The sequence below is a fragment of the Falco biarmicus genome, chromosome 19 (assembly GCF_023638135.1).
Source record: "Falco biarmicus isolate bFalBia1 chromosome 19, bFalBia1.pri, whole genome shotgun sequence".
NCBI lineage: Eukaryota > Metazoa > Chordata > Aves > Falconiformes > Falconidae > Falco > Falco biarmicus.
The window spans coordinates 916,074-932,985 of record NC_079306.1 but is presented as its reverse complement, the minus strand read 5'-3'; the positions used below and the strand labels follow the sequence as shown (position 1 = coordinate 932,985).

At 66.9% G+C, this 16,912-nt stretch overlaps 2 protein-coding genes across 2 annotated transcripts in view; both read left to right on the top strand.

The window, feature by feature from the left end:
* TNS2 (tensin 2) overlaps positions 1-3,880 on the top strand; it is an 8,770-nt gene extending 4,890 nt beyond the window's left edge. The window contains exon 11 of the mRNA XM_056322571.1: positions 3,754-3,880. Coding sequence (XP_056178546.1) covers positions 3,754-3,880 — 127 coding nt within the window. The remainder of the gene's footprint in view (positions 1-3,753) is intronic.
* Positions 3,881-4,523: 643 nt separating this feature from the next.
* Positions 4,524-16,772, top strand: ESPL1 (extra spindle pole bodies like 1, separase). The gene is given in 35 exon segments (XM_056321912.1): positions 4,524-4,577; positions 5,327-5,433; positions 5,555-6,670; positions 6,869-6,973; positions 7,160-7,280; positions 7,498-7,634; positions 7,870-8,063; positions 8,190-8,432; positions 8,651-8,795; positions 9,000-9,144; positions 9,241-9,380; positions 9,486-9,620; positions 9,709-9,828; positions 10,005-10,176; positions 10,380-10,508; positions 10,615-10,771; positions 11,167-11,276; positions 11,635-12,397; positions 12,399-12,753; positions 12,851-13,027; positions 13,029-13,164; positions 13,290-13,442; positions 13,844-13,971; positions 13,973-14,058; positions 14,442-14,626; positions 14,735-14,862; positions 14,939-15,061; positions 15,150-15,305; positions 15,378-15,548; positions 15,625-15,643; positions 15,646-15,728; positions 15,826-15,941; positions 16,012-16,095; positions 16,181-16,345; positions 16,453-16,772. Coding segments are annotated over 33 exon segments (6,294 nt in total). The 5' UTR covers positions 4,524-4,577; positions 5,327-5,433; positions 5,555-5,659; the 3' UTR covers positions 16,655-16,772.
* Positions 16,773-16,912: the final 140 nt, after the last annotated feature.

Here is a 16,912-nt window from a genome sequence, read left to right as displayed (position 1 = left end):
GCACAAGTGTGCACAGGTGCACACAACTCCGTAAGTGTGTGAGCATGCAGAAGTACAGTTGAGTGTACATAGGTAAAGGCAAGCGTGCAAGGTCATGCACAAGTGTGTGTGACCGAGCCCGACCATGCAATCACACACACATGTGCCCACCCTCACCGTGCCCCGCAGCGGCCGGCGTGTCCCCCGCGTGCGCAGGCGTGCGAGGGCGTGCGAGGCCTGTACCGGCAGCACCCGCCCAGCCGCATTCCTGCTCCCCCAGCTGCACCCACACCCCCGCCCGGGGTGCGCCACCCCCCCCCCGCCACCCCCAGCCCCGGGTGGCTGGGGGTGCACCAAGGGTCCCCAGGGTCCCCAGAGATGCTCAGTGTGGGCCTGGCATGTGGGGGAACCTTCCTCAGGGGGGTCCTGCTTGGGGATGCACCTTGTTTGCATGGCACAGCCTTGCACGGTGTTGCACGGCATTGCACACCCTTGCAGAATTGCACAGTGTCACACGGCGTTGCACAGCATTGCACGGTGTTGCACGGCATTGCAAACCCGTGCGTGGTTTTGCACGGCACCGCACAGCTTTGCCATGCATTGCCTTTCACTGCACGGCTTTGCACAAGCTTTGCACGGCGATGCACACCTTTGCAAACCTGTGCGTGGTTTTGCACGGCACCACACAGTTTTGCAATGCATTGCTTTTCATTGCACGGCTTTGCACAAGCTTTGCACGGGGTGTAACAGCACTGCACCCAAGTGCCCCAGCAGTGCCCAGCATGCCACAGCGTTGCACGACTTGGCGTGGCTTTGCGCGGCACGCTGTGGCGTTGCCCAGTGCTGTGGCATTGCACAGCGTTGCACGGGATTGCACGGCTTTGCTCAGCATTGGACCACTTTGCACGGCATTGCACAACTTTGCACGGCTTTACATGGCTTTGCACAGCATTGCACTGGTTTTACACGGCGTTTTGTTCCTCTGTACCGCGTTTGAAGCCCTTGCACGCCCTTGCACGCCCTTGCACGCCCTTGCACACACTGCCCAGTGCCCCCCATCCCCTCCCCAGCTCCCAGCGTGGACCAACCCCCACTGCCCGCAGCCCCCCCGCCCGCGCCCCAGCGGGGAAACTGAGGCACGGAGGGGGGGCGGGGGGGAGGGGGCGGGGGGCGCGGGGGGCGGGGGGCTGCCCGCGGGCCCCGGCCGAACAAAGCCGCCATTGAGCGGCGGGGGGAGGATTTTCCACCCGAACCTTTTTCCATGACCCCATTGGCGGGGCCGCCCCTCCCCCCCGCCCCCCCCACCCCACCCCCCCCCCGCCGCCGGCTCCCGGGCCCTGGGGAAACTGAGGCAGGGGGGCGGGGGGGGCGGGGGGGGGGGGGAGGGCACGCGCGTGCCGGGGCGGGGGGACACGCGCGTGTGCGCGTGGGGCGTGTCCCGCGGGGGGGACGGAGCGGGCGCGCGCACACGTGGCCTTGCACACGCGTGTGCACACGGGCGCTCGCCCCCACCCGCGCCGCAGCGCCTGGTGCCCGCTCGCTTCCTCAGGCACGCGCCTTGCACTGCACGTTTGCACGCGCGTGTGCCCACACGGCCGCTCGGACGCGCGGGGCCACGCCCACGGCCCCCCACGTGCTCGGCCTCCCCCCCTCCCCCCCCCACTCGCGCTCCCCCCGGGACACGCGCTGCTGCACACTCGTGTGTGTGTGTGTGTGTGTCTGTGTGTGTCTGTGTGTGTGTGTGCGTGCACGCACCCACCCCCCTCCGCCTGGGGACACCCCCCCCTCACCTGGCGTGGGCGCGTGGGCGTGGGCGTGGCGCTGGGCGTGGCCCCTGCACGCGCCGTCATGTGACCCCCGCCCTGAAACCCGCCGCATTTTTTCCCAAACCGCAGGACGACGCCAGCGGGGCGCGGGCGACACACACATGGTGGGGACACACATGGCTGGGACGGGGACACGTGTTGCAGGGACATGTGTGACAGGGACATACGTGGCAGGGACGTGGTGGGGATGGACGTGGCAGGGACAGAGACACGTGGTAGGGACACGCGTGGCAGGGACAGGCGTGGCAGGGACAGGGACATGCGTGGCAGCAACACATGTGACAGGGACACGTGTGTCAGGGACGTGTGGTGGGGATGGGGACATGCGTGGTGGGGCACATATGGCAGGGACACGCGTGGCAGAGGCGTGGCAGGGACACACATGGCAGGGACAGAGACGTGTGGTGGAGACATGAGAGTGACACGCATGGCAGGGGACGTGTGGTGGGGACAGGGACATGCATGGCAGGGGCACACATGGCAGGGACACACGTGGCAGGGACACGTGACAGGGACATGTGTGGCGGGGACATGCGTGGGGGGGTTGGGGACATGTGGCAGGGGCATACATGGCAAGGAATGTGTGGCGGGGACAGGGACGTATGTGGCGGAGACACACATGGCACGGACACACGTGGCAGGGACAGGGACACGTGTGGCAAGGGACAGGCATGCTGTGGGGCTGGGATGGTGCCCATGCATAGATGCTGTGTGTGCTGGGTGACACGCTCACACATACATGGTGTGTCCTGGGTGACATGTTTGTGACTGCGTGGCATGTCCGAGGTAACATGCTTGCACACACGTGCCATGTCCAGGGTGACATCCATAGCATGGCCAGGGTGACACCCCTGCACACCGAGGGTGGCACACGCGGCAGCCCTGCACACGCATGCAGCTGGCTGGGGGATGCGGGGTGGGGACACACGTGTGCTACACCCAGTGTGACACATGTGCACACACGTTCCAAAGGGGTGGCAGAGCCCAGCCCCCCCCAGCCCCCTCTGTCCCCCCCCACTGTCACCCCCTTTGTGGCCTGCTGCCCCCCCAGCTTTGTCCCCCCTCCCATGGCCCTTGTGTTCCCATGTCCTCCCGTGTCCCCTGTGCCCCCCCATGGCCCCTGTGTCCCATGTCCCTTGTGCCCTCCCACGTCCCTTGTGTCCCCCCATGACCCCCCCATCCCCCATGTCCCCTGTGCCCCCCCATGTCCCTCGTGTCCCCCCATGTCCCCCCCACAACCCCTGTGTCCCTTGTGCTCCCCATGTCCCCCCGTGTCCCCCTACCCCACTGTCCCCTTGCCCCTCCATGTCCCCCCGTGTCCCCACGTCCCAGTGTCCCCATGTCCCCCCACATCCCCTGTGTCCCCCTACCCCAATGTCCTTCATGTCCCCCCGCATTCCTCATGTCCCCTGTGTCCCCTGTGCCCCCCATGTCCCCCTGTGCCCCCCGTGTCCCCGCACAGTGCTGTGGGTACCCGCCGGGGGTGGCATGAGCCCCCCCATGGGAGGTGGTGCAGGGGGGCAGGTGGCAGCAGGGCAGCCCCAGCCCCCGCACCCATGGGTGCTGCCACGTGCGCGGCTTCCCCCCCCCCCCCGGCCCGCCGGGGGATTTACGGCCCAAAGCCGCTGAGCGGGAGGGGGGGGGGGGGAGGGGGGGGGCGGGGGGCCGGGCCGTCATGGGACTGGGCTGGCCGGGACCCCGGCCTCACCGCCGCGGGGAGACCCCCATGGCCTGCGCTGCCTGCTGCTGCCCCCCGCCCACGCCCCCACCCTGCCCCCTCTGCTGCCCCCAGTGCCACCCCCCCCTGCTGCGCCCTCTGCTGCCCCCCGCCCTGTCACCCCCCCCCCCCGTTACCCCCAGTGCCACCCCCCCGCCCTGCTATGCCCCCCCCTGCTGTGCCCCCCCCTGCTGTGCCCCCCCCTGCTGCCCCCTCCCCTGCTGCCCCCAGTGTCACCCCCCACCCTGCCACCCGCCCCCTTGCTGCCACCCTTGCTGCCTCCCCGCCCGATGCTGCCCCCCCCAATGCCCCCCTGCCCGCCCCCCCCCGCGCTGCCCCTCCTGCCGCCCCCGGCTGAGCATCAAGTGAGGGGGGGGGCGCCCCCCCCCGCCCCCGTTCCCGGGGAACCCCCCGGCCAGCGCTCAGCGGCTGCGGTGAGTAAGGGGAGCCCCCCCGCAACTGGGGAAACTGAGGCACGGGCAGGGCTGGCCCCCCCCCTCCCCCCTCCCCCCGCCCAGCCCGGGTTGTGCAGCGGGGAGGGGGGCGTGTGCAGAAAGGCTGGCGCAATTGCACGGGGGTGTTTGCACAAGGACTGGGGCAATTGCACGGCAGGTATTTGCACGAGGCTGAGGCGAATGCACGGGGGTATTCATACAGGTCTGGGGCATTTGCACGGGGTTATTTGCACAAGGGCTGGGGCATTTGTATGGGAGTATTTGCACAGGAAATGTTTGCACAAGAACTGGGCAGTTGCACGAGTGTATTTGCTCGGGGTCTGGGGCAATTGCACGGGGATGTTTGCACGAGGGACAGTTGCACGGGGGTATTTGCACAAGCCCGGGCAGGACGTGGCGCCGCCGGTTCACCTTCACGTGCCAACGGGCAGCGCTCGGGGGGGGGAAGCTGCTCCCCCCGCGCCCCCCCCAGCTCCCCCCGCGGCCGCCGGCGCCGTGCGCATGCGCAGCACCACGGCGGGAGCTACAGCTGATTGGCTGCGGCCGTTGTTTGAACGGGCGCGCGGCGCGGCCTGCGCACGGCGGCGGAGCGGCCTCGCCGTGAGTGAGGGGCTGGGGGCGGCCCTGAGGAGGCCGAGGAGTGGGGCTGGGGGAGGCCCTGAGGAGGCCGAGGAGTGGGGCTGGGGCTGGGGGAGGCCCTGAGGAGGCCGAGGAGTGGGGCTGGGGCGGGGGGAGGCCCTGAGGAGGCCGAGGAGTGGGGCTGGGGCATCCTGCAGGCCCCGGGCAGGGGGGACGGGGGTAGCTCCAGGCCGCAGAGCGGCTGTCAGCATGCGGGCAGTGGGTGCCCGGTGGGGCTGCAGAGCTCCCTCTTTGGGGCTGGGGGTGGCTGTGTGCCCTGGGGAGGCTGAGGAGTGGAGCAGGGAGGAGCTGCAGGCCCCAGGCAGGTGAGGCTCCAGGCCGAAGAAGGGCTGTGAGTATCTGGGGAGTGGGGCTGTGGGTGCCAGTGGAGGTCCAGAGCCCCCCCCCCCCCCCCCCCCCCCCCCCCTTTTGGGGCTGGGGGGGGCTGTGTGCCCTGGGGAGGCCAAGGAGTGGGGTGGGAGGGAGCTGCAGGCCCCAGACAAGGGGGGACCTAGGGGGGCTCCAGGCTGCAGGGGTGCTGTCAGCGTTGGGGCAGTGGGGCTGGGGGCGGCTGTGGTACCCCAAGGGGCTGGTGGGTGGGGCTATGGGTTCTGGGGGGACTGGAGAGTAGGGCCTGGGGGCTCCCAAGGGGCTGGAGAGTGGTGTGGGGGCCAGGTAATGGGCCTGGAATCTGGGGAGGGCGTCCTCACGCCTTTCCCTGCCCACCCCAGCCTGCCTGAGTCACCAGCATGGTGTCGCACATGAAGCACCCCGAAGGCGCCGGTTTCGCCACCCCAACAGACAGCTGGATGGGCATACGCGAGCTGCTCGCTGAGCTGTGGGGTGAGCCAGGAACTGGGGGGGCTCTGCCTCCGGCACCGTGCCGGGGGGAATGACACAGCCCTTCCCTGGAGGGCCCTGGGCTGGGTGCTGGGGGTGTGACGCCCTCCCCTCTGCAGGAATGCCTCTTATCCTCCCCGCGAGATGTCTCCAACGCCAGCCAGGCCACCAGGCTGCGGAAAAGCCAGGTCTGCGACAGAGTGCTGCGGGTTTGCGTTAAACAAATGGCTGAGCCTGGGGGCTGCCCTGAACATGCCGCAAGCCTGGTAGCTGTAGCCGAGGCGGCATGCCAGGGCTACCTGACTGGCTACCTGACTGCCATGCCACAGCCGACTCCCCTCTACCTGGAGAAGATCCTTTACCACCTGCTCAGGAACACCGCCAGCCAGGGCAGCGGCGGTGCCTGCCGGAGGGTGGCCGACCTCCTCCGCACGCGGCTGCTGACCTATCGCCCTGGCCAGGTGCCTGCCGCAGACTTCAGTGCCATCGCCTACAGCAGTTTCAGTGTGCTGTGGAGAGGGGCAGACGCCCTGGCCGAGCCTGACCAGCCACAGGAGGAGGGTAGAGCTGTCCTGTCAGCCCGTCTGCAAGCTGTGCGCTTCCTCCTGCTGCTGGAGCAGGATGGGGCAGCCTTGCCACCGCTGCAGCCCCCCTTCTTCGCCTCCCAGACGGCACAGCAGGCGGCTGCTGCTGCCGCCTTGTACAAAGCCCAGCAGGCACCATCCTCGGCTTTCCTCGGCCGACAGCTTGGGGACTGCCTGCTCACAGCTCTGCGAAGGGAGGCAACAGAGCCGCCCACCTTTCAGCAATCCCTCTGCTGCTTTGAACTCATCCTGGAGCAGTGCCGGCATCTCTGCATGGGCAGCCAGTACAGGGAGGCTGAGGAGGCAGTAAAGGACGTGAGGGGCTTTTTGGGGGCCACCAGCACTTCTGCAAAATCTTTCAGTGACCCCCTGTCCCTCCTGGAGGCTGGGGTTCAGCTGAGCCGGGCGCTGGCCAAGAACACCTGCGCTGTGGGGCCGCCCTTGGCCAAGGCCGTGGTGGCTCTCGGCGCGGCAGCAGCAGCCCCGGAGCCATTACTCAGAGTGCTGGCTGAGAGCTGCCAGTTCGTTGTCTTCTCCTTCAGCGAGTACGCAAAGAGAAGCAAGCAGCAGCCCTTCAGCCGGGAGGATGTGCTTGGCTTTTGGGCCTTCGTTGAGGGGCACTGCTGTGTCCTGCAACAGCTGCTGGAGAGGGTGAGGCTGGGGCTGGGGGCAGGGTAACCACGTACCATGGTTGGTCAGAGCCTCTGTGAGCAGCTAGAGGGTTTGTAACCCCGCTCTGGGCTCAGTGCTCCTCTCAATCTGTTCGCAGAGTGTCCCTGCCCTGAGCAGCAGCGCCTGGTGCTGCCCGGGCCCCATGAACGTGCTTTTCTCCTTCCCTCCCCTCCACAGATTCCTCCCAATGGCGTCAGGCAGAGGCTGATGGTGAAGCAGCTGCTCTACCGCAGCCTCCAGCTCTTTGCCACTATAGCCTATGATGCCTTCCAGTGCTCCCAGGTACCGGTGGCAGAGGGGATGGTCCCCAGCGCTGGGGGTGGGCGAGACACTTGTGGCGCCACATAGCTTCTCCCTTTGGAGGTGGCACAGGGGTGGGGTTGAAAGGGGCTGCCCAAACCACCCCAGGGCGGTTCTGTGGGGCTGTGGGTCCCCAGCAGCCTCTTGCCAGTCACCCTCTCCCCACAGGCGGCAGGCTGGCCAGGTCTGGAGCAGCTGACAGAGGGCTGCAGCAGGAGCGTGGAGTGGATGCTGGAGGCACTGGAGGAGGTCCCTGAGAGCGAGCGAGCCAAGTACCTTGACATCACCGGTCAGTGCCACAGCCGGTGGGACCAAACCCAGCTCCTCTGCCTCGGCTTGTGCTGAACGCAGCGGCAGAGCTCGGTGTCTGTGCACCTGGCGAGCAGTGAGGGGGTTCTCTGCCACACCAAGGGCGTGGCTGGTGGGGCCAGGGCAGAGGGTGACAAGGAGAGAGGGGTCGTTCCCTCTCTGTCATGTCTTTAATACTTGGGTTTCACTCACGGCAGCGTCATGCACATTCAAGCTGGCCTACATCTTCTACAACCAGAACCTCCACAAGGAGGCCAGCTCCATCTGCGACATCTTCTGCACAAGCCTGCACATGTCAGATGCCTACGCGTGTCCAGAGATCCCTGTGGAGAAGGTAACTGCTTGTCTGATGCTTCTGGCAGAAACAGGGCTGAGCCGGATGCTCTGGTCCCAGTACCAGGGCAGCAGAGGAAAGGATGGCACCAGCCTTTGCTCCTGGAACAACCCCAGTTCCCTGCTCCGAGGTCTCACCTTCACCTGGGCGGGGAAGGGCGCTGTGGTACGGGACATGGGAAGCGGGGAGTTTGCTCCCACAGGGTGCAGAAGCCGGATCTCTGCTCTCTCCACAGCTGCACAAATGCTTCAGGCTGCAGGTGGAAAGCTACCGGCAGCTGGGGCGGCTGGAGGCAGCCCTGGCGTGCATGGTGCAGTGGCTGGCCGTGCTGCGGGACCGCATCGAGGAGCTGCTGGCAGAACCTGTCTCCCTCTGGGTCAGAGTCAAAACGGACGCTGTGAAGCAGGGGGCTGAGGAGTTACGGTTGCGGTAAGACCCTAAGGCTGCCCCAGGGCACGGGGGGTGGGTGTCTTGAGAGCTGCACGTCCCAAGCTTTAAGATGACGATGGCTTCTCCCGGTGAGATGAGCCCCCCTACAGCTCCTGTTTTCCCCAGGACCCTGAAGGAAGGCTTGGAGGGGCACAGCCTGGGCACAGAGACCTTGGTGACGGTCCTCTTTGCGGAGCTGAAGGCCTACAAGGCTGTCCGAGCTGACACGGGGCAGGAACGCTACAACATCCTCTGCGACCTGCTAGAGGTCTGCTCGGAGCAGAGCGACCGCCTGCATGAGCGAGCCGTCGCCTTGACGGAGCTGGCCCAGGTCCTGTGCTACCACAGCTACGCCCAGCAGACTAACTGGTGGGTGACACCAACGTGGTGGGATCACCTCCCTGTGTCCCTGAAAGTCCCCAAGGAACACTTGAGGGCCCTCAGGGGGAGTTTTAAGGATTCGGAGTGGTGTTGTACTGGCTGTTTGCTGTTTGGGGTCCTAGGGGGGGTGTCTTATCTGTCCCTCCCCTTAAAATGTTCCAGGGGTTTCAGGGCAGGAGGCTGTTTCTGATCCCTCTCTCTGGCAGCTCCTCCCTGGATGCGGTCCACGAAGCCTTGCGGCTGCTGGAGTTGGTACCCAGGACCGCCCAGAACCGGGACCGGCTCCTTGATGACCAGGCGCAGGCTCTTCTCTGGCTCTACATCTGCACCCTGGAGTCCCAGCTGGAGAAGGTGGGTGGGGGCGGCAGAGCGGGGCTGTGGGACATAGAAACGGGTCTGGAAGTGCCATGGGGTTCTGTGCGCGTGTCAGGTGCCCTCCCCAGCCTTGCTGGCAGCACTTGCCTCTGCACTGGGGCCACGAAAAGCTGTGCAGACCCTGCTGGAAACCCTGTGGTGTCTTTTAACGCCTGTCACTGCTGCCTTCTCCCCTTGCAGAACATAGAAAGGGACCAGAGAGGTAAAGCTCAGGCACTGAAGAACCTGGATGACTTTGAGCCCAATGACCTCAACTACGAAGGCAGGCTGCTGGAGGACAGGTTCCTGTATGACGGCATCTCCTTCACCCTGGCGACAGAGACTGGTGAGGATGCTGGCGGGCTTGGGCTCTTGGTGAAGAGGCTTTCCTGGGGAGCCTGGTTTGGGGTCAGAGTGTCTCAGACATGTGGTGTGCCCTCAGCCCTGTCCAAAAGCCTGGACGATGCCTTCTCGTTGTGGAAGCAGCTGCTGATGACACCGGGTGTGCCAGCCGTGCGCAGCCCTGAGCAGACTGTGGCTTCCCTGCGCCTCCTGGCAGTTCTCTACAAACTGATGGCCAAGGTAACACTGCTGGGGAGGTGGCCAGTGGGATGGCAGCCTCCCCGGGCACACAGAGTCACCCCCGAGGTGGTCTGAGGGTGACCATGGGGTTTTTTCTGCCCCCAGCCCCTGCAAGCCATGGAGAGCTACCTCCTGGTCAGAGCCCTGTGCAGCGCGCTCGGGGACAGCTTGGGCGTGGCCAGTGCCCTGTGCCAGGTCACCAAGCTGCTCTTCCAGCTGGAGTGCCCCAGCTATGCCCAGGTGAGTCTGGCAGGGAGGGAGGGGGCCGTGGGCCAAGCTTGGCCAGTCCCCGGGGCCGCAGCCCTCATGCCGGCGTGTTGGTTTCCAGCTTTTCCTGGAGGAGATGGAATCCTGCCTGCAGAAGGCCAACAGCAGTGACGATTCCTACCTGCTGCTGCAGCAATCCTGCCTCTTGCTGCGCAGCCAGCTGTGCTGCGTCAGCCACCGGGTATGGCTCCTAAAAGCCCTCTGCTGCCTCAGAAGTGGTCAGGGGGCCAGAGGAGACTGCAGCAGCTTTGCCTGGCTGTCTCCACCTCTCCTTGGGCAGGGCATGGTCCTCCTTGGGGACCTGGGGCATGGAGACACCTTGGACCATGAACCATGACTCTTTTTCTCCCTCTGCAGATTGAGGAGGGTCTCAGCCTGTTGCTGGAGGTGCTCCAGAACCTGGTTCTGAAAAAAATCACGAAGGTCTGGTACCTGCTGCGAGCCCAGGTCCTTCAGCTGGTGGCTGTCTACCTGAGCCTCCCTGCTGCCCGCCTCTCACTGGAGCTCCGGCAGCGGATCTTTGTGCAAGGTGGGTTGCTGGAGGGTGTTTACAACCCTCCTGGTGAGCACCAGGCCGGCAGGGGTCATGGCTGAAGCTCTGTGCAAATGTTTCAGCTCTGGGTTTCTCCAGACCACCCCATTTGGGGTAAGAGGGAATCTGGGGGAGTCACTCTGTCCCAGGGCTGGGGAGGGGCCGGCTTGGTGCCGATACCCACGACAGCTCTCGCGCAGGCTGGAAGACTCCCGAGACGGCTCTTGCCGAAGCCCAGAAGCTTTTCCGCAGCATCATCCTCCTGCTGCTGGGCAGCGACATGCTGGGCTGTCAGGCGTCAGGGTCCAGTGTCCGGTTTGTAGATTACGGTGAGCTGGCTGCTCGCGGGGGACCGGAACCCAACCGTTCCTCCAGGCTGCTCGCCTGCCTCCCTGGGAGGAGCAGCTCTGATCACCCTCCTGTCCTCCCTCGCAGGGGACAACCTGTTGCTGAAGTGGCAGGTGCTGGCTGACATGCTGATCTGCTCCGAGCGCCTGGTGGCTCTCCTCGGCGGGCTGGAGGTGGTGTGCAGAGCCAAAGCCTTCTGCCTGGATGCCGTCAGGCTGGCCGTGCGGCTGCAGGTCACCCGCTGGTGAGCTGCCTGGGGGGGGCAGGGCTGAGCCCTGAGTCTGGGGGTCCTTAGTTAGGGCCGAGCTGCCTTGTGGCCCCAGGGGACGCTGGTGTCCCTTCCCCGTGGGAGCGTGGTGGGGCCCTTAGGGCTGAGCTGTCCTGTGGCCCCAGGGGATGCTGGTGGCCCTGTCCCTTCCCGGTGGGAGCGTTTAGTATTTTCTCCGCTTGGTCTGGAGCAAGCAGCGGCTCCAGGGTGTGTTACCCCATCAGTTCAGCTTACCGGGTCGGACGGGGATCTTGCTCCTTGCTGCCTCCCTCCCTCCCACATGGCACTGGGGGTGAAGCGATGGCTGTTGGGGTGCAGCTTTGCAGCTTTGAGGGCTGATGGTGTCCCGTTCCCCCCCCCTCCCCCCCCAGGTGTACATCTTTCCTGGTGCTGAAGGCCCAGCTGGAGCTGCAGCAGGGTGAGCTGGAGCTGAGCCACTTTGACCTCCAGCAGGCTCTCTTCCTTCTGGAGTCTGACACCGGTGAGTCCCTGCTCTGGGCTCAGAGGAGGGGAAGGGGGGGCTGAGGTGAGTCCCAAGCATGGGTGGTGCCAGGGGTGACCCCTTTCTGCGCCCGCTTTTGGCCTGGGGTAGATCTGCCTTGCGCAGATGGTGCCAGAGCAGCCAGTCCCCGTCACCCAGGAGGGTACAGAGGTGCGGGGTGGCTCCGAGCCATGTTTTGGCTCATCGAGTGACTCCTCCAACGATAAAGGGTTAGCTGGGGAGAGCAGGAGCGTTGGGCCTGGCTTCCCGCACCCCTCCTCGGGCTGGCCACGGTGCGAGCTGCGCAGGGAGGGCTGTGCAGGGGGGACGCCAGGATAACCCTGTCCTTGGCCCGCAGAGTTTAAAGCCAGCGAGACAGAGAAAGGCCAGATGACGATCCTGCCCAGGAAGGGCAAACTCGAGGGCAAGAAGCCCCAGGACACTGTCTGTGAGCCCACCGGGGAGGAGAGGGGGTTCCTGGAGGGCCCCGCGCTGGCGTTTGTGGCAACGGTGAGCAGGCCAAAGAAGGTGGACGCTCTCACCGCCTCGCCAGAGCTGAAGCCCGAGAGAAGGAAGAGACTGGCCTTCCTCGCCCACCCGGCAGCCTGCCCCTGCTGCCTCTGCTCCGACCTGCTGCTCTCGGCGCTCTGCCTGCGCTGGCTCCTCGCCTGCGCCCAACGTCAGCTGGCGGCTGGCAGCGTGGCCGAGGGACTGGGTCTGATCCGTGCCGTGCTGCCGCGCTGCGCTGCCGTGGCCACCCGCTTCGCTGCCCAGCTGCGAGACAAGCTGGGGGGCAGCTCTCTCGGCCAGGACTTGCCTGCGCTGGAGCTGCTGGACAGTCTGGTGGCCACCGGCTATGCCACCTTGGCCCTTCAGAGCATGGCCAGCCCTGAGCCGGCGGAGGAGCTGCAGGAGGAGCTGGAGGCAGGGCTGACCTTCTTGGCGTCCTGCAGACCCCACCTGCCCAGCCTGGAGGTCTCCAAGGCCAGCCTGCTGCTCAGCAAAGCCGCGGCCACGGTTTGCCACCTGGCCTCCAAGCATGGTGGCCCCGGGGATGGTGTGTCTGCTGGCTCATCGCTTCCCGTGCCGACCCCCGGCGGAGCCCAGCGCGGCGGCCGTGCCCCACGCCCCCAGGAAGGACTCGGCTCAGCCCCGAAGGCGCAATCCCAAGGTGGCGTCGGACCCCGCCGTGCCCAAGCCCGGAGCGAGGAGCCGGCGCGTGAAGCCCTTGGCTGCGCCCAACAGCAGCGACGTCTTCGCTCTGGGTGACCCTGACAGCGAGGTGCCCCACATCGTCATCCGGCCGGCGCTGGTGCCCTGCACCCCACGCCAGAAAGCCCATCCCCCCGCTAAGGCGCACGCGGCCCCCGGCCCCCAGACTCCCTTCACCATCTTCAGCGACTCCTCCCCACCCGCCGGCCGGTCCCGGCTCCTGCGGGCACCCAGAGCCGCGGGGAGGGTCAAGTCCCGCCTGAAGGTGAGCGGGGAGGGAGGTGAGGGCAGCCTGGTGTGACACCACCACCACCCCCACCACCCCCCCACGGCCTGACACCCCTCTGCCCCCCCTGCTTTAGGTGGTGTTCAGTGATGACAGCGACGTGGAGGGTCCCGAAGCGGGGCTGACCCCTGTAGCTGCCCGCAGACCTCGGCCCCCCAGATCGACGGGGTCCAGCAGCAAGGGCAGCGTGGCGCAGCCCCGGAGAGGGCGGCCACGCACTGGCCGAGCCGGGACGGCGGCAAAGGGGGAGCGGGGTGACCCGCAGGGCTCCCAGCAAGACAGCGGAGGAGGAGCGGGACCTTCTGAGGGCCATCGAGGAGAAGGAGGAGGAAGAGCTTGACATCAGCTTTGAGGTCTTTCGGGCCTCCAAGGAAGAGGAGGAAGCCCCAGGTGGGCTGGGCTGCCCTGGGGATCGTGGCGGGGGGGTCTTGGCTTCATGCAGCCCGAAGCACCGGGCTGTCCCCACCACTGCCACCCATCCCGTGGACCCAGGCGCCTCCGTCTCTTCCCCACAGGCAAGAGACAGCTGCCTCCCTGCGTGGAGGGCACGGAGCATGAGGTCCTGCAGCAGGAGGCCGGCGAGGATGTCCTGGCGGCACGGTGGCTGGGCAGCGCGGACCCACCGCCCCGGGAGGGGACCCTCTCCTCCACCCCATCCGTGGCAGGCGGTGAGCACCCGGCACAGTGGGGGGTGCAGGGGATGTGGCTCGTGCTGGGTGGACACAGCCCGTATCGATTTCAATCGGTAGCGAGTTACTTTTCCCCAAACTGGGTTTGTTCTGGCCGGGCTGTGAGCGACCTCCCTGTCTCTGTCTTGACCCGCAGGGTGGGTGGGTTTTTGGTTTCTTGTCCCATTTCCTCAGTTTCCCATGGAGGGTGAGTGGGCGAGCGGTTGGGTGGGTGTCAGGCTGCTGGGCAGGGGCAACATGGGGTTGCTCCGTGAGCCTCTGGCACATGGGATACTGGTCTTGGACTGGGAGCTGGTGGCTGTGCTGGGGACACCACATCTGTCCCCTCTGCTCCAGTCCTGATCCTGCCCCGGGGCTCTGCGGCTCCGTGTCCCTTCCAGATGCCTCCTCACTGGACACGGCCCTCCAGCTCCTGAAAGAGGCTTTCGACTGCATCGGCCACTGCCCCCCCGGGACACTCTACAGCCGGATCTGCCAGCTCCTGGCTCTGGCCACCGGCAACCGGGACCCCCCTCGCCACGGCGTACCTGCTCTCTGAGTCGGTCTCCATCACCACCCGCCACCAGCTGCTCAGCGTCATCCACAGGAGGATGCAGTGAGTCCCTGGGTTGTCCCTCGGGCATTGCTGGGGGATGGGGCACACCCAGCGCCCCTGCAGAGGGGACTTTGGGGGGACAGGGATCACCCAGCACCACCAGTACACTGGGGGGACAGGGCTCACCTAGTGGCATCAGTACCCCCACAGAGTGGACTTTGGGGGGACAGGGCTCACCCAGCGCCACCAGAGCCCCCATGGAAGGGACTTTGGGAGGGATGGGGCTCTCGTAGCACCACCAGCGCCCCCGCGGGGGGACTTTGGGGGGACGGGGCTCACCCAGCGCCCCCGCGGGGGGGACTTTGGGGGGACGGGGCTCACCCAGCGCCCCCACGGGGGGGACTTTGGGTGGCTATCCCCCCCAACTGCCTTTCCCTCCACAGGAAGGAGAAGAAAGCAGCGGGGGATGTGGCTGAGCAGCTCCGTGGGCTCTCCCTGCAGGAGGGGAGCACTGCCCCCCCGAGCCGCTGCCTCGCCGAGCTCGAGCAGCTCTTCATGTTCAGCCCCTCAGGGCTGGGGTCCGGGGAGCGGGAGAGGTTCCGGGCACAGCTGCAGCAGATCCCCAGCGGTGAGGGCTGAGGCCAGCGCAAGGCCGGGGCAGCTCGGCACCCAGGAGGGTGCTGAGTGGTGGGTGCTGCCCCTGGGGTGCACCCTAAGGTCAGGGTGTGACTTCCAGGGGTGACGGTGTGCCTGCTGACCCTCGCCAGCGTCCAGCCTGGCTCCGGAGGGGACACGCTGCTGCTGACGCGGCTGGAGAAGGACACGGTGCCCGTGAACATCCGCATCCCCACCGCGCTCTCCAAGGTGAGGGCAGGGGGCGAGGGGGGGACAGCCCAGGTGCACTTGGGGCTGGGGTCACAGCTCCCCTCCCTTCCTCCAGGCCCCGCTGTGCTCGGTGCTGAGCGACTTCGACACTATCCAGAGGGAGCAGAAGGAAACCAACTGCTGCATGGACAAGCGGGACTGGTGGCTGCGCCGCTCCGAGCTGGACCGCAGGATGAAGGTGGGGGGGGACCACCCGGTGCCCTGACATGGGGCACGGCTGGGGGAGCGGGTGTGGACCCCCCCAGTGACTCTCTGACCTCTTGCAGAGCCTCATTGAGACCCTGGAGACGCAGGTGCTGGGGTGCTGGAGGGGGGCCCTGATCCCTGCTGGCCCCCAGCCCGCGCTGGCCGAGGAAGCCGCCCGCTTGCACCCCCGGCTGCGCCGCTGCGGCTGGAGGGACCCGGATCCCACCCTGCTCCAGGTGCCCAGGCTGGCTTTGGGGGAGCTGAGCCCCCTGGCTTTGCCACCGCTGACCCCTTCTTCTTCCCCATAGGTGGTGCTGAACGCCGCTGCCCTCCTTGCCCCCTGCGACCTGCAAGCCCTGGCCTTCGGCCTCTGCCCGGCGCAGCCCCACCAGGCTCAGCTCCTCTTGCAGGAGGCGGTGGAGAAGCGGAGAGCTGGTGCCAGGCAGTCCGGCGGCTCCCTCGTCCTGGTTCTGGATAAGGTGAGAGCCTTGCTCCTGCCTCCCCTCCTGCTGCCACTGCCGCCGCTGCCCGCTCTCACCTTCCTCTTCCTCGCAGCACCTGCAGAAGCTGCCCTGGAGAGCATGGCGTGCCTGCAGGCCCTGCCCGTCACCAGGCTGCCTTCCCTGCGCTTCCTGCTCAGCTACACCCTGGCACGGAAGGTGAGAGGCTGGGGGGAACCCCAGCCTCCCCCAGCCTCCCCCCACCCCGGGGTCTGGGGGACCCCCTCCCAAGCCACTGGTCTCTGCCCCCCCCCAGCAGCAGGCAGGATCCGTGCTGAGCCACGGTGTGAACCCCAGCAGCACCTTCTACGTCCTCAACCCGCACCGCAACCTCCTGGGCACAGAGGAGCGATTTCGGGGCTGGTTTGAGAGGTGGGTGGGGGCACTGGGGGGGTTGGGGGGTGGTCGTGCCCCTCACCCCTTCTCACCAGCTCTCCTGCAGCGAGCCCGGCTGGAAGGGGGTGACGGGAGCCGTCCCGAGCGCGGAGCAGATGCAGGCAGCCCTGGTGGAGCACGACCTCTACATGTGAGCATCACCGGGGCACCCCGGGGGGGAGGGGGGGCACCCTTGGGGGGCACCAGGGCTCACCGTGGGGGGCTTCTCCCCATAGCTACGCGGGGCATGGAGCTGGTGCCCGGTTCCTGGACGGCCAGGCCATCGCCCGGCTGGATTGCCGTGCTGTCGCCCTGCTCTTCGGCTGCAGCAGCGCCGCGCTGGTGGTCCGCGGGGACCTGGAGGGCTCCGGCATCATCCTCAAGTACATCATGGCCGGCTGGTGAGCGATGGGGGGGGGGGCTCTGGGGGGGGGCGGGGGGGCTGTGCTTGCGCAGGGCTGGGTTCCTGTGGGGTGTGAGCAGGTGTGAGTCCCCTTCTCCCTTCCAGCCCCCTCGTCCTGGGGAACCTGTGGGATGTGACAGATCAGGACATCGACCGCTACGCGCAGGCGCTGCTGCGGGGCTGGCTGGGGGGGGGCTCGGGCACCCCCCTCCTGCCCTACGCCGCCCAGGCGCGCCAAGCCCCCCGCCTCAAGTACCTGGTGGGGGCGGCCCCCGTTGCCTACGGGCTGCCCGTCTGCCTGCAGTGAGGGGGGGCCCCATGGGAATGGGGCAGTGGTGTGGTGTGTCTGTTTTCAGCTGTTTTTAGGTTATTTTAACAAAATTGGGGTTTATGTGTCTCCTGTGACAATAAAGTTGCTGCTTCTAGATCTGGCTGCCCCTGTCCCCTCCTCCGTCCCCCCATGTCTGGTCTGGGTGGGCATCCCCCCCCCCCGGGGAAGGGCCCTGGGCCTCCTGCCTTCCTCCTCCGCTGCTGGAGGCGCCCCCAAGCCCCTGGCCCCCCTCCC